We start from the raw sequence: 12,335 nt of genomic DNA on the forward strand, positions 1-12,335 counted from the left end.
GTACGATACCGTTTTATTCGGGTGCGTAGAGATTCATGTCCTTGAAAATCTAAATTGTATAGCTGGTATGAAACCATAAGTAAAATAACCAAAAATAACTAGTGTATTTTATTATGCCTGATTGAAACAAATGTTTTAAATTGTTTGTTATATAAAAATATTCAATAAATTTTCGGGATGGAGAAGGGGGCGGATGTAGTGAGTAGAGATTTTATATTAACAAAATTTATATTAAGCAAAATGATGAATAGTTTGTTTGGGTGAATACTTGGAATAAATATGTTTGAATGCATTTTCATTCAAGTAATAAAAAAAAAAAAAAAACGTCAATATGCAATAAAAACTTTACGTTAATTTATTACGATAAGTTTTGTGAGCGATTTTTGTTCAGTGTACTGCATGCGAAATAAACATCGCACAGCCTGATGAAAGCTTTTGTGGTGAGCTTTGATTGAAGCGAAACCTGGCTCGAGTAGTCGAGTCAGCCGTCGGCTCGTCGATCGTACAGCTAACGCGTGAATGGAGTGGATGATAATGAAGGATGAGAGAGTGAGATAGGAAATGATGGTAGGCGGGCTCGGGATTCGTCGATCGGGACGACGACTGCCGTGAATAAGGAGTTCAGTTTGTTAACGAATTTTGAAGCGGACGAATGTTTTGTTTTGATGCGCAAGTTTTTGTGTAAATCTGGCCGGGAATCTCGCGGATACTACAACTACCACGATAGGCTTTCTGGGATCATAAAATTCAAGAAAATCTGTTTCAAGAAGCAAATTCTTTGATTTTTCAAAAGCTTTATTGCAATCTTCATTCCAAATGAATTTAACTTCACTCTTCAACAAATTATACAAACAATATAACTTTGAAGACAAACTAGGAATGAATCTATTATAATAATTAACTAGACCTAAAAAGGACTTCAGTTCAGTAACGTTTTTTGGTACTTTTGCATTTTTAATTGTAGCAATTTTACTAGCACACGGTTGATATATTTCGGGTTTTGTAATAAAGTACGCTGGATCACAGTTAGCACAAGAATGAACTGGCAAATCTATTTTGTCTCTGCTTTTATCTCGTTCACAAGTATGGGTGTGTTAAGGTACCTGGTGAGTACACAAGTGTGTTGCTAGACATTGCTGTCATTTGATGGTACACTCTAAATCTTAAAGTTCTAAAATGGGTATATACTACAACTTCTCATCCCTTCGGATGTTATTACTCCGGCTGTTGCCGACCGTTAAATCTAGAGTTAAGTTCACTTTTTTCTAATTCACTTTATAAAAATCTGATATTCGAAAAGAAAAATAATCCATGATAACAAAAAACGAACTAACGAATATGATTAATCGTAAACATACATCTCATCTCTCTTAGGTTTTTTTGATCTGTCCGATCTTCTAAGCATAACCTGTTGCTCATTCACCGAATCTTCATGTTTTCTCTTCCGCCTAATTCGAGCATCCGCATTCGCTGGCTGCACATTGGCCCTTGCCATTTCTCTGCTATTGTGCAATTCGTTCGTCACGGCTCCCTCTTCATCGCAGCGCCTCAGGATGACGACTGCATTAGGCCTGCATCGGTCGTCTACGTTACATCTTCGCACCTGGTCGCGATGAGCCATGATGGGACCGTTTCCAATTTGCACCTGTAATATATTTCGAGAACGCCATTTAATGAAATTGGCTTTTACCCATCTAGCTTTAACGTGTGGGTTATGGTTTTTATACCATAACTCATCACCCGCTGTCAGATTAGCCAATGGATCATTTGACCCCTCATGGACTTTTCCATCCTTGTTAGGGATGTTAGTATCATCATGCGGTAGTTGCTCTTGCAAATATTGTTTGAAATGCTTTTTAGGATGGACCAAATCAATCAAAGTTTTGGGATTATACGAAAATATTCGTTCTGATGGACAGTCACCATCCTTCGTCAAACAGTTATTTCTGTAAGTTATCAAAAACAAACTAATTTGATTTTCTAATTCCAGTTCCATCACATCCCTTTCCAATAAAAACTTTTTCATTACCTCTTTAACTGTCCTAACAAATCTTTCGGCTTGGCCGTTACTTGATGGATGATAAGGTGGACTTTTAAAGACCTTTATGCCCTGCCTTTCGAGAAAACTAATGAAAGCTCCTGAATTGAAAGGAGGACCTCCATCAGAAACCAGCATATCAGGTAACCCAAATCGTGCAAAAAACACCACTAGCTTGTTTATAACTTTACTTGCATCTGTGCCGTTCTTCATCCACTCAATTTCAAGCCATTTTGAGAAACTGTCAACCATTAGCAAAAAAACATGGTGTTCAAAATAGAAAAAATCTATGTGAATCCTACTAAATGGTTTCGTGGTTGGAATCCATTTGGATAAAACCTTGGGCTTCGGTACTATTGCCATGCTGCCACAAACATCACAGGATGAAACAAACTTTTCTATATCGTAATTAATTCCAAACCAATAGACATTTCTCCTCGCAAGTTGCTTCATTTTTACAATGCCTGCATGATTGGCATGTAACAATTTCAATACTTTATCTTGCATACCTTTCGGAATCACGACTCTATTTTGATATAACACACAGTCTTCAATGATCTCCAAATCTTTATGATTTGCAAAAATGTCCGCAAAACACTTATCCAATTTCCTCGGCCAACCCTTTTGTAAATATGACACCACTTGCTGGAGAAATTCATCCTCCTTTGACCATTTGGCTATTATTTTGTAGTCGATGGGCAATTCTTTTCCGAAATTCAGACTTTTCACACATTCTGCATCTAAATTTTCAGAAACCATTTGTTCTAACGGAAACCTAGAACAAAAATCTGCATTTCCCATTTGCGAAGACGGTCTGTATTGGATTTCAAACTCATAAATAGAGAGCTCTAGGATGAATCTTTGCAATCTTGTTACATAAATAGGATTTTTACCCTCCTTGCCAAATATTCCTACTAATGGTTTATGATCCGTAAAAACTTGGAACTTTTGCCCATACAGATACTTATGAAATTTTTTCACAGTGCTCACTAAAGCCAAAGCCTCTAGATGCAGAATGGGATACTTGCGTTGCGCTGAGTTTAAAGAAAACGACGTAAAACTTATCGGCTTTTCAGCTCCGTCAATTATATGGGATATAACTCCTCCCAAGCCATAGCTTGAAGCGTCCGAAACAACCACTATAGGTTTCTTTGGGTCATAAAATTCTAAAAACTGTGAATTAATAAGTAAATTTTTACTTTCCTCAAAAGCTCTATTACAATGTTCATCCCACACAAATTTAACTTTATTCTTCAATAAATTGTACAAGTGATACAGTTTCACAGACAATCTAGGGATAAATTTGTTGTAGTAGTTAATGAGGCCCAAGAATGATTTCAATTCCGTTTCATTTTTAGGTGCCTTTGCCTGTTGTATGGCCAATGTCTTTTCTGCGCATGGTTGCAAACCTTTATCACTAATAACATGACCCAAATAATCAAGCTCCGTAACAAAAAAACGACATTTGTCCAAGTTTACTTTGATGTTAGCGTCTGATAATCTTTGTAATACCAAAAGTAATCTTTCTTTGCATTCCTCAATAGTCGATCCAGCAATTAAAACATCATCTAAATAACAGTAAACAAACTCAATTCCCAGCAACACTTGGTCCATAACTTGCTGAAAGATTGAAGCACTTGATGATGCTCCCTGCGGTAGCCGATTATAAATATAAAGTCCCTTTATTGTATTGATAACCATAAATTTTTTTGATCTATCCGACAGCAATAATTGCGTGTAGGCTCCTTCAAGATCTAAAGAACAAAAAACTTTACTCCCGGCTAAACCAGCAAACAAATCCTGTGTTGTAGGCAAAGGGTACGTATTTGGTATGATTACCTTATTGATCGATACCTTACAATCGATTACCAGACGAATGTCGTTATTCTTTTTTGTCACAATCACAACAGGGGAGGCCCATTCACTTGTCTTAACAGGTGTAATAACATTTTGTTCCTCAAGCTTATTTAAATAATCCAATACTTTATCTCTCAACCTATAGGGAACTGTATAAGCTTTTTTAAAGATTGGTACATCACTTTTTAGCACTAACTCTGCCTCATAACCTCTTATGGGCTGTGTAAAATCTTTGATGAAAACGTTTGAAAAGGTTTGCTTAATCTCATTGACCGTTGTCTCAGCCTTGTCCATCCATAAGCTTTTAATGCTTCCAATATTAGTGAAAAAGTTTCTCCATTCCGGAAAGAAAATATCCAACCATGTTCTTCCCATTAGCGGAATAAATTTATAATCGCTATTTAGCACCAAAATCTTTAAATTTTTAACCGTTCCTCGAAATTCCACCAAGACATTAGCCTCTCCCTCAATCTTGAGTCTGTCCCCGTTTACCACAACCAGTTTCCTTTCACATTGTACAAGCGGTTTGTTAAATATATCCAAGAATTGATTTTTGCCTATTACTGACACTGAGGCACCACAATCTACCTCCATTTGCAAATTTTTGCCATCCACAACAACATCTATTAAGCAAGGGTTATTTTTGGAAGACGTCACATTCATACATTCAAAATCACCTGCATCCCAATCATCCTCACTCTCAGAATCGTCTGCTTTCAGCTTATTGAACAGCTCCTCCCAGCCATCGTCCTTACTGGGTTCCGGATTCTGCTGGTCCACGAAGTTCACTGCATCCCTTTTCATGTTCTTTAGCTTGAAGCATTTGCGCTTAATGTGACCTTTGATTCCACAAAAGTCACAAATCAAATCCGCATAATGTCCTTTTTGCTTGTCTCGGTTGCCTCTCCAGTCCCCTCGCATCCTGGGGTTGTATGGTCCTGACCGTTCGTTGTAGCTCGCTTGTCTTCGTGGGGTATCCTGTCTATAGCCTAACCTCGACTTCACCGGTCCCCTACTGTGACCCTCCCCAGGATCTACATTTTCAGCCCTAGCCAACCTCATTGTTGCAAGTAATTGCTCTAATTTACTGAGCCTCTTGTCGTCAAGTTTATTATCAGATGCTATAGTAGCAATCCTTTCCCCAACATTATTGTCGGCCAAACCTTTGGAGTTCGCTCCTGCCACCTCCCAAGTGGCAATGATTTTTTCTGCTGTTGCTAGTGTCAAATTTTCCTCATTAAGGAGCCGCTGCTGGAGGGCCTTGTCCCTTATACCAGCAATTACCCGGTCTCTGATGGCTATAGATTTATAATCACCAAAAGTGCAAAATTCAGCTTGCAATTTTACAGCAAGGACAAAATCCTCGACCGATTCGTCCTTCTGTTGCATACGGTTATTAAAATTCAGACGCTGAATAATATCAGGCGCCACTTTGTCAAATCTTGCCTTTAGTTTTGAAATCATATCCCTGTATGCAATAGTATTCAAATCGGTATTAGGGTATAGTAATTTTAATTCAGAATACACAACAGGACCACCTAAAGTGGCTAAATATGCTTTTTTGTGCTCCTCTTTAACTGCATTAATTGAAAACAGGTATTCTAAACGCTCTGCCCATTCAGTAAACCCAGCCCCCTTTCTGTAAGGCTCGATGTTGGTTGCCAAAGAGGATTGCGCCGAAGATTGCGCCATGTTTTTGTTTTTCTACTACTGCACTTTAAAAAGGCTATTGTGAGTCACACAATTGAATGAAAGGATATTCAGACAATAGAACTGTGGTGAAAATAATTACCCGAGAAAAGAAAATGGTTCAAATAAAAGGAACAAAATGTGTCACTGCTCGTCCCAGAAGAAAAATAAGAAAATTTGACTCACCAGTAATAAAAGCTACACTCTATCGACCTTTGCCGATGTCGCGTCTAAGGCCCTTCGTTCCTCAGGCACTCACCGCTCCCGGTAGGCTGCGAAACAACGTCGAGAATCGGAACTTGGTCGCCGGTTTTGTCTTCCGACCGACCTTTATCAGCTCACCAGCTTTCGCGAACGCCACTCCCGGTATCTGCGCTCTACCAAACCGCACGAAAATCCTGAGCTTTCCGTCTTGGCCGGATGGGAATCGCGGTGCTGGTCCAAATTCGCGAAATCAATCAACGAAGAGTTCACAATTTTCAATATCCACCTCGATATTCACCAGACCTAAGTGAATATAAAGAAAAGGAAACTTTTGTTACTGCTGTAATGGCCGAATTCTTTTGTTTCCCGCACTGCTTTTTTTTTTTGTCGCAAACTGTAACAATAACGTGACGCCGATGCCAAAACCTGCGCGGCACCAAAATGATTTTCACTACTAGAGTAATCTAGCTTCAATCCAAGCAATAAAACTTGATTTCCTCACTCGAATCACTTTTTTTTTCTACACTTGGTAACTCACCGTGAGGAAAACTCCAGCCGCACCAAAGTAACTTACTAGACAAAGGTTTCTTTCACCTACTGAATGCTCCCCGCCTACTGACTTGGCACTTTCTGGGCGTCCGATTGGCGTCTTGGGTGTTAAAAGGGTCCTAGCACCAGGCTCGTCGACACTTGATATATTTCGGGTTTTGTAATAAAGTACGCTGGATCACAGTTAGCACAAGAATGAACTGGCAAATCTATTTTGTCTCTGCTTTTATCTCGTTCACAAGTATGGGTGTGTTAAGGTACCTGGTGAGTACACAAGTGTGTTGCTAGACATTGCTGTCATTTGATGGTACACTCTAAATCTTAAAGTTCTAAAATGGGTATATACTACAACGGTGACAATCCTTTTTCGCTAATAATATGCCCCAGGTATTCCAAATTGTTTACAAAGAATTTGCATTTATCCCAATTTACCTTTATATTTGCTTTGGACAATCTATCCAAAACAACAAAAAGTTTTCGCCTGCAGTCTTCCAAATTTTTTCCAGCTTCCAAATTTTTTCCAGAGAACATCATCCAAATAGACAAACACATAGTCAATTCCCTGCAAAATTTGCTCCATTATCTGCTGAAAAATAGATGCACTAGAGGAAGCCCCCTGTGGCAACCTATTGTAGGTAAATAGACCTTTTATGGTGTTTATTACCATGAATTTTCTTGAACGTTTTGTTAAAGACAACTGAGTGTAAGCGCCTTCTAAATCTAGTGCGCAGAAAACTTTGCACCCTGCCAATCCAGCAAAAATGTCCTGAGCAACAGGTATAGGATAAGTATTGGGAATAATGAGTTTGTTGATTGAAACTTTACAGTCAATTACTAAACGAATATCGTCATTTTTTTTCATCACAGCTATAACAGGAGATGCCCATTCACTTGCTTGTATTGGAGTTATAACATTCTCCTTCTCCAACTTATCTAAATAGTTTAAAACTTTATCCCTTAACCTGTAGGGAACGTCATAAGCTTTCCTAAAAATACGTGTGTCTGTTTTTAAAACCAGCTCGGCTTCATAACCTCTAATAGGAGACGAAAAATCTTTGATGAAAACATCAGAAAACTTATTCTTGATTAGAGTCATTAAATCGCTGTCTTTATGTTCAATCACTTTATTTACAGGTACTGATTTGTCGAAAAAATTACGCCAATTGGGAAAAAAAACATCTAACCACCCTCTTCCCAAAAGAGGAATAAAATCATGATTACAATCTAACACCAAAAGTTTTAAATCTGCTTTTTATTTCGAAATTCAACTGAGACAAGAGCCTCTCCCGCAACCTTCAATGTGGAACCGTTTACCACTATCAACTTTTTATTACTCTGCCGAAGGGGATTATTGAAATGGGAAACAAAAAGATTTTTCCCAATAACCGTAACAGCAGAGCCACTGTCAACCTCCATTTGTAAAATCTTCCCTTCAATGGTTAGTTGTAGTAAACATGGATTGCTAATGTTGTTAATTGACAAAATATGCATGCACTGTAATTCACCTTGGTCTGATTCTTCACTGTCGTCTTCCCATGAAAAACGGTTCATCATATTCGATAACTTGTTCTCAATACCCGAACTGGGACCAGGCTTTTCCATGTCGATGCTGTTGATTTGATCCTCCTGGTAGTGTTTGAGCTTAAAACACTTCCTTCTCACGTGTCCCCTTGCTCCACAATAGCTAGGGGTAGGCGGGGCATAATGAGCAGGTGGGGCATAATGAGCACCTTGTATTTTCACTGTAAATTTCCAAATTTTCAAAACAAATTGCTTGATTGTAGTTTAATTACCTCAAATCCAATGAATTGATGACGAAACATTTGTCAGAAAAGCCGTTTGCTTTGAAAAAATAGTCAAAATGCGTGAAGTGATCATGTACTGGGGAAATATTATAAGAATCAGCTGACCTTAAATAAGGTTTTGGAATCAAAATAAGAACGTAACGGGTATGTATCAAATTTCTTGATGTTTACTGGGTCAATGAAATGTATTTGTAACACTTTCAAAATATTTGTATAATTATTTTGTTAAAAAAATATACTTTAAAAAGTTGATAGTAGGGTGGGTCAAAATGAGCAACTGATGGAAAAATGATGAAAATTTTTAACATTTTAAACAAACGATTTTCACTTTTGGTTTTCTCTGTTAGGATGCATATAGTAATGTTTTATCATTAATTTTCAATTTATTAGCTTTAAAAAATCAATATCTGTTAATTATCACCGTTTAAAAATGCTTTAATAGTAAACTCCATGCAACCCCACCGTTCCCTACAAATTAAATCCCATAATCCCCCCAAATTCTTATTGGTTGTTGCCGGTATGCTTTATCATTGATAAGAACAGTCAGTTAACATTTGATTGTGTACAAAACAGGGATTGATCATCCTGCCCCACCTAGGGTGCTCATTATGCCCCACCTCTAAATGGCAATCCACGATTTTATACGTTTTTAAAAACATTAAATTTTGCAACATTTATAGCTATATTCGAAATTTCAACGATTAGTTTTTGTCAGATAAGGTTCAAATGAGGATTATACGTCAAAATTACACATTGATTGCGCTTAATTTACTGGATTTGGTGGCAAAATGCTTAAGCTGCTCATTATGCCCCGCCTACCCCTACACACTCTCTGGTCAATCACGGCCTGCTGCTCCTTGCCTTTTAGTTCCGCTGGGCGAACCGATGCGTCCCGGTATCTATGATGTTGGTCCTGGAACCGCACCTGCTTGGTTGGCGAACGATGGTTGGCTCGACCGTTGTACCTATTGAAGCTATTGTGCGGCCTGTAACCCAAACGGCTTTTAACAGGACCACGGCCTCGAGCCAAATCTGCAATACGCTGCAAAATAGCTCCTCGCCCTCCAGTCAGGCTTCTTATTGAAGAGACTTGTGTGGAAGTATTGTCATTTGTTAAGGCTCTAGCGTGAGAAACTGCCAACTCCCATGTCGTAACCATTTTCTCAGCTTTCGCTAGATCAAGTTTCTCTCCCTCCTCAGCCAATAATTTTTGCCTCAAAGCGTCATCCGACAGACCAATGAGCACACGATCAAGTATGCGACCATCTTTGTCATCTTTAAAGTCACAATATTCGGCCTGGAGCTTTAAAGAGAATAAAAAATCACTGGCTGTTTCACCAGGTTGTTGCACCCGAGTACCAAATTTGAAACGTTGAATAAGAGCTGTATCCGTTTTATCAAGCCTTTGTTTCAGTTTTTGTACCAGCTCATCAAGCGGAGCAGCATCAAGCAATTGCTCGCTAAGGTACAGATTTTGGGCAACTTCAAAAAGGTAGTCGCCTCCCAGGAGAAACAACTGATCCTTTTTATTCTCATCCGCAACTTTATTGGTGCGAAAATGGTATCCAAGTCGTTTATACCAAGACGCAAATGATTGTCCTTTGCGGTATGGGTCGATGTTAGGGGCCACGTAAGACATTGTTGCCTACACGCAAGACCAACTTCTCAAAAGCCAACAAAGTTGTCAGAAATAAATGAGAAAAAAAACACCCCTCGTACTAATTCCAACTGGAAAAAAATCTCGTCTTTGGATCACTGTCGTCGTTCAGCTGCCACTATTTTTTTTCTAAAGAGAGATGAAAAACAAAGCACTCATAAAATTTGATTGTCTTTCCCCCTCTTTTATTCTGGCTCGTTCACCAGGCCTAGGTTCACCAAACAAAAGAAAACACTGGGCGTCGTTTTGGTGGTACCACAAAATGGCGTTGGCCGAACACAAAAAAGCAAAAACCGTGCTTGAAAGAAAACCTTCTGTTCCTTACCTTTACCGTTTCTCCCAAAACGTCCTCTACCGTGTCCTCTACGGATGATTTTCGGTGATTTTTCCTTCCGATACCGCAATTTGAGGTCTTCCGCTGATGTTGAAGTGGTGAGATCCAGACCGGAATATTTTTCTGCTACCGCTCCCTCGCAAACGCTGCCTGCTCGGTGATCCGGTCGGCACACTTCCCGATTTTTTTTTTACTGCACACTACTTTTTCACTACTAGTTTTTTCTCGCCGCCAAATAATTTATCCTTGTTTTATACTTAATAACACTGTTTAAGTAATCAAAGGGCCGAACGGACTAACTATAGTTATAACGGGTGGACTGTAGAAAGAACCAGGTAACTGATGGAGCTTCTTCTCTAAAGTAAGTACGTCTGATAAGCTTGAAGTCTGAATCCAAAAAGAGCCGACAAACGTCGGATCGTTTATTCGAAACCTGAGTGCTATAAACTCAGACAGTGAGTGTGTTGGTATTGGTAAACATATTTTATGGTAATACAATGTTAAAGCAAATTAGGTAAATGAAGGTACATATTAGTAGCGATATCAGCAATGTCAATGGATATATTCAACTTTGCAACTCCACCCAAGATTTGTGCAAGTATTCATGCTAACAAATTTTTGAACTGTCATATCTCCGAAACCAGAATCAAATGAAATTTTGAACGTTTATTAACAATATATTAGTACTTGATGCGCCATTATGTAATGTAATATTTTCCGGTTTGAAATTTTTACCCATTTAGAGGAAAATAAGTCAATTTTACAATACCACACAAAAATTACTAAAAGTGTTCTTCCTTCACTTGAAATAGGCTCAAATATATCTAATTAGAGATATCTTAAGAACAGAAGTAGAAAATCTTTAGGTATGAAAACTAAAACTTAATGACATTATGTAAAAAAAAACATTTTTCGATAAAGATCCAAAAAGTGTCAACCCATGATCACTTTTTTAAATGTTTCAAAAGTACCTATGTTTTAATAACTTGTGAATCCTTAATATATTGTTGATAAACGATCAAAATTTCATTCATTTCAGTTCACTGGTTTCTGAGATATGACAGTTTAAAAATAAGCTGTCTGAAATATTGTCTTACGAAAACGGTTCTAGCTTCGCGAAAGATTAACCAATCGAGCCCAAATTTATATCAATGATGCACATATAATAGGTTGACAACCCGAGCACGAGCAGGGGAAAATAGCTGACGAATACCAAACTCTGGTATGGAAAACTGAATACCTAACCTGAATGAGGTACAGGCATACCTCGATAGTACGTACACCATCGCTTCGTTTAGTGTACGTTCTATCGAAACGTACGTACTATCGAATCACAAATTTTTATTTCAAATTTCATTTTCAAATAAAGAATATTATTTCTTGAACGTCAGGACTGCCAAAAATATACATGGACTCCTCCAAGAGTTTATTTTTTTTACGTGAAGGGATTCCTAGCGGTATCCCGGAGCTCTTGGATGAATCCCGGAATTCTAGAAGGAATTAAAGGAAACATTACTCAATGAATCTTAAAAAGAATTCCTGTAGGAATCTTGGATTGAATTCATGGAGAAATCCCGGAAGCAAATTCCTGGAGGTATTTAGGAAGAAATTCCTGAAGAAATCGTGGAAGTCCAGAAAGTATTACAGAAGAAATTCTTGGTGAAGTTTTGGAAGGAATCTCAGGAGAAATCTCTGAAAGAGACCCTGGAATCTCATTAGGAATCGCAGAAGAAACTCCTGAAAGAATCCCTAAGGAATCCCAGAAAGAACTCCTGGAGAAATCTCGGAACCAACATCTACAGGAATTTCGGATCTGAAAGAAGCTTGAAACTTGAAGAAATCCCTAAAGCAAGCGAGAAAGTGAAATGTCTTTCCCCGAATCTCACGATTCGGGTTCACCCAAAAACAATTGAATAGTGACCTTCTCGTTTATGTTCGGACTTCAAGAGATTGCTTCCGGAATTTCTCAAGAAGTCCCCGGAATCCACCAGAAATTTCATCCGAGATTCTCCGAATAGTTTCTTTTAGGATGTCTCTGGATTTATTTTTTTGTGGTTTCCAGTAGGTATTCCCAGGCACGGGAAAATTCATTCACTCAGATTCATCTTGCCAATTGCGTTCTTTGTTTTGATTGCTTTGTATCGTTCGCTCGCGGTTGGATCGAACCGTTCCAATGAACCCCACCGAGTCTCAATACAAATG

General features: G+C 38.4%; 2 protein-coding genes across 3 annotated transcripts in view; one reads left to right on the top strand and one right to left on the bottom strand.

The window, feature by feature from the left end:
* LOC115269024 (uncharacterized) overlaps nt 1-12,335 on the top strand; it is an 83,923-nt gene that overhangs the window by 10,664 nt on the left and 60,924 nt on the right. The gene's annotated exons all lie outside the window — the stretch shown is intronic.
* Nucleotides 989-6,684, bottom strand: LOC109425145 (uncharacterized protein K02A2.6-like). 2 transcript variants are annotated; one of them, XM_062856925.1, is made up of 3 exons: nt 6,327-6,684; nt 5,771-6,091; nt 989-5,668 (listed from the first exon to the last, which is right to left on the bottom strand). In XM_062856925.1, exon 3 carries the CDS (start codon nt 5,585-5,587, stop codon nt 1,343-1,345), a length of 4,245 nt encoding a protein of 1,414 aa, XP_062712909.1. In that variant the 5' UTR covers nt 5,588-5,668; nt 5,771-6,091; nt 6,327-6,684; the 3' UTR covers nt 989-1,342. The 2 variants fall into 2 exon arrangements, with proteins under 2 accessions (XP_062712909.1, XP_019555921.3); XM_019700376.3 differs by having other exon boundaries at nt 989-1,645; nt 4,573-6,091.

The sequence above is a fragment of the Aedes albopictus genome, chromosome 3 (genome assembly GCF_035046485.1).
Source record: "Aedes albopictus strain Foshan chromosome 3, AalbF5, whole genome shotgun sequence".
Taxonomy (NCBI): Eukaryota; Metazoa; Arthropoda; class Insecta; order Diptera; family Culicidae; genus Aedes; species Aedes albopictus.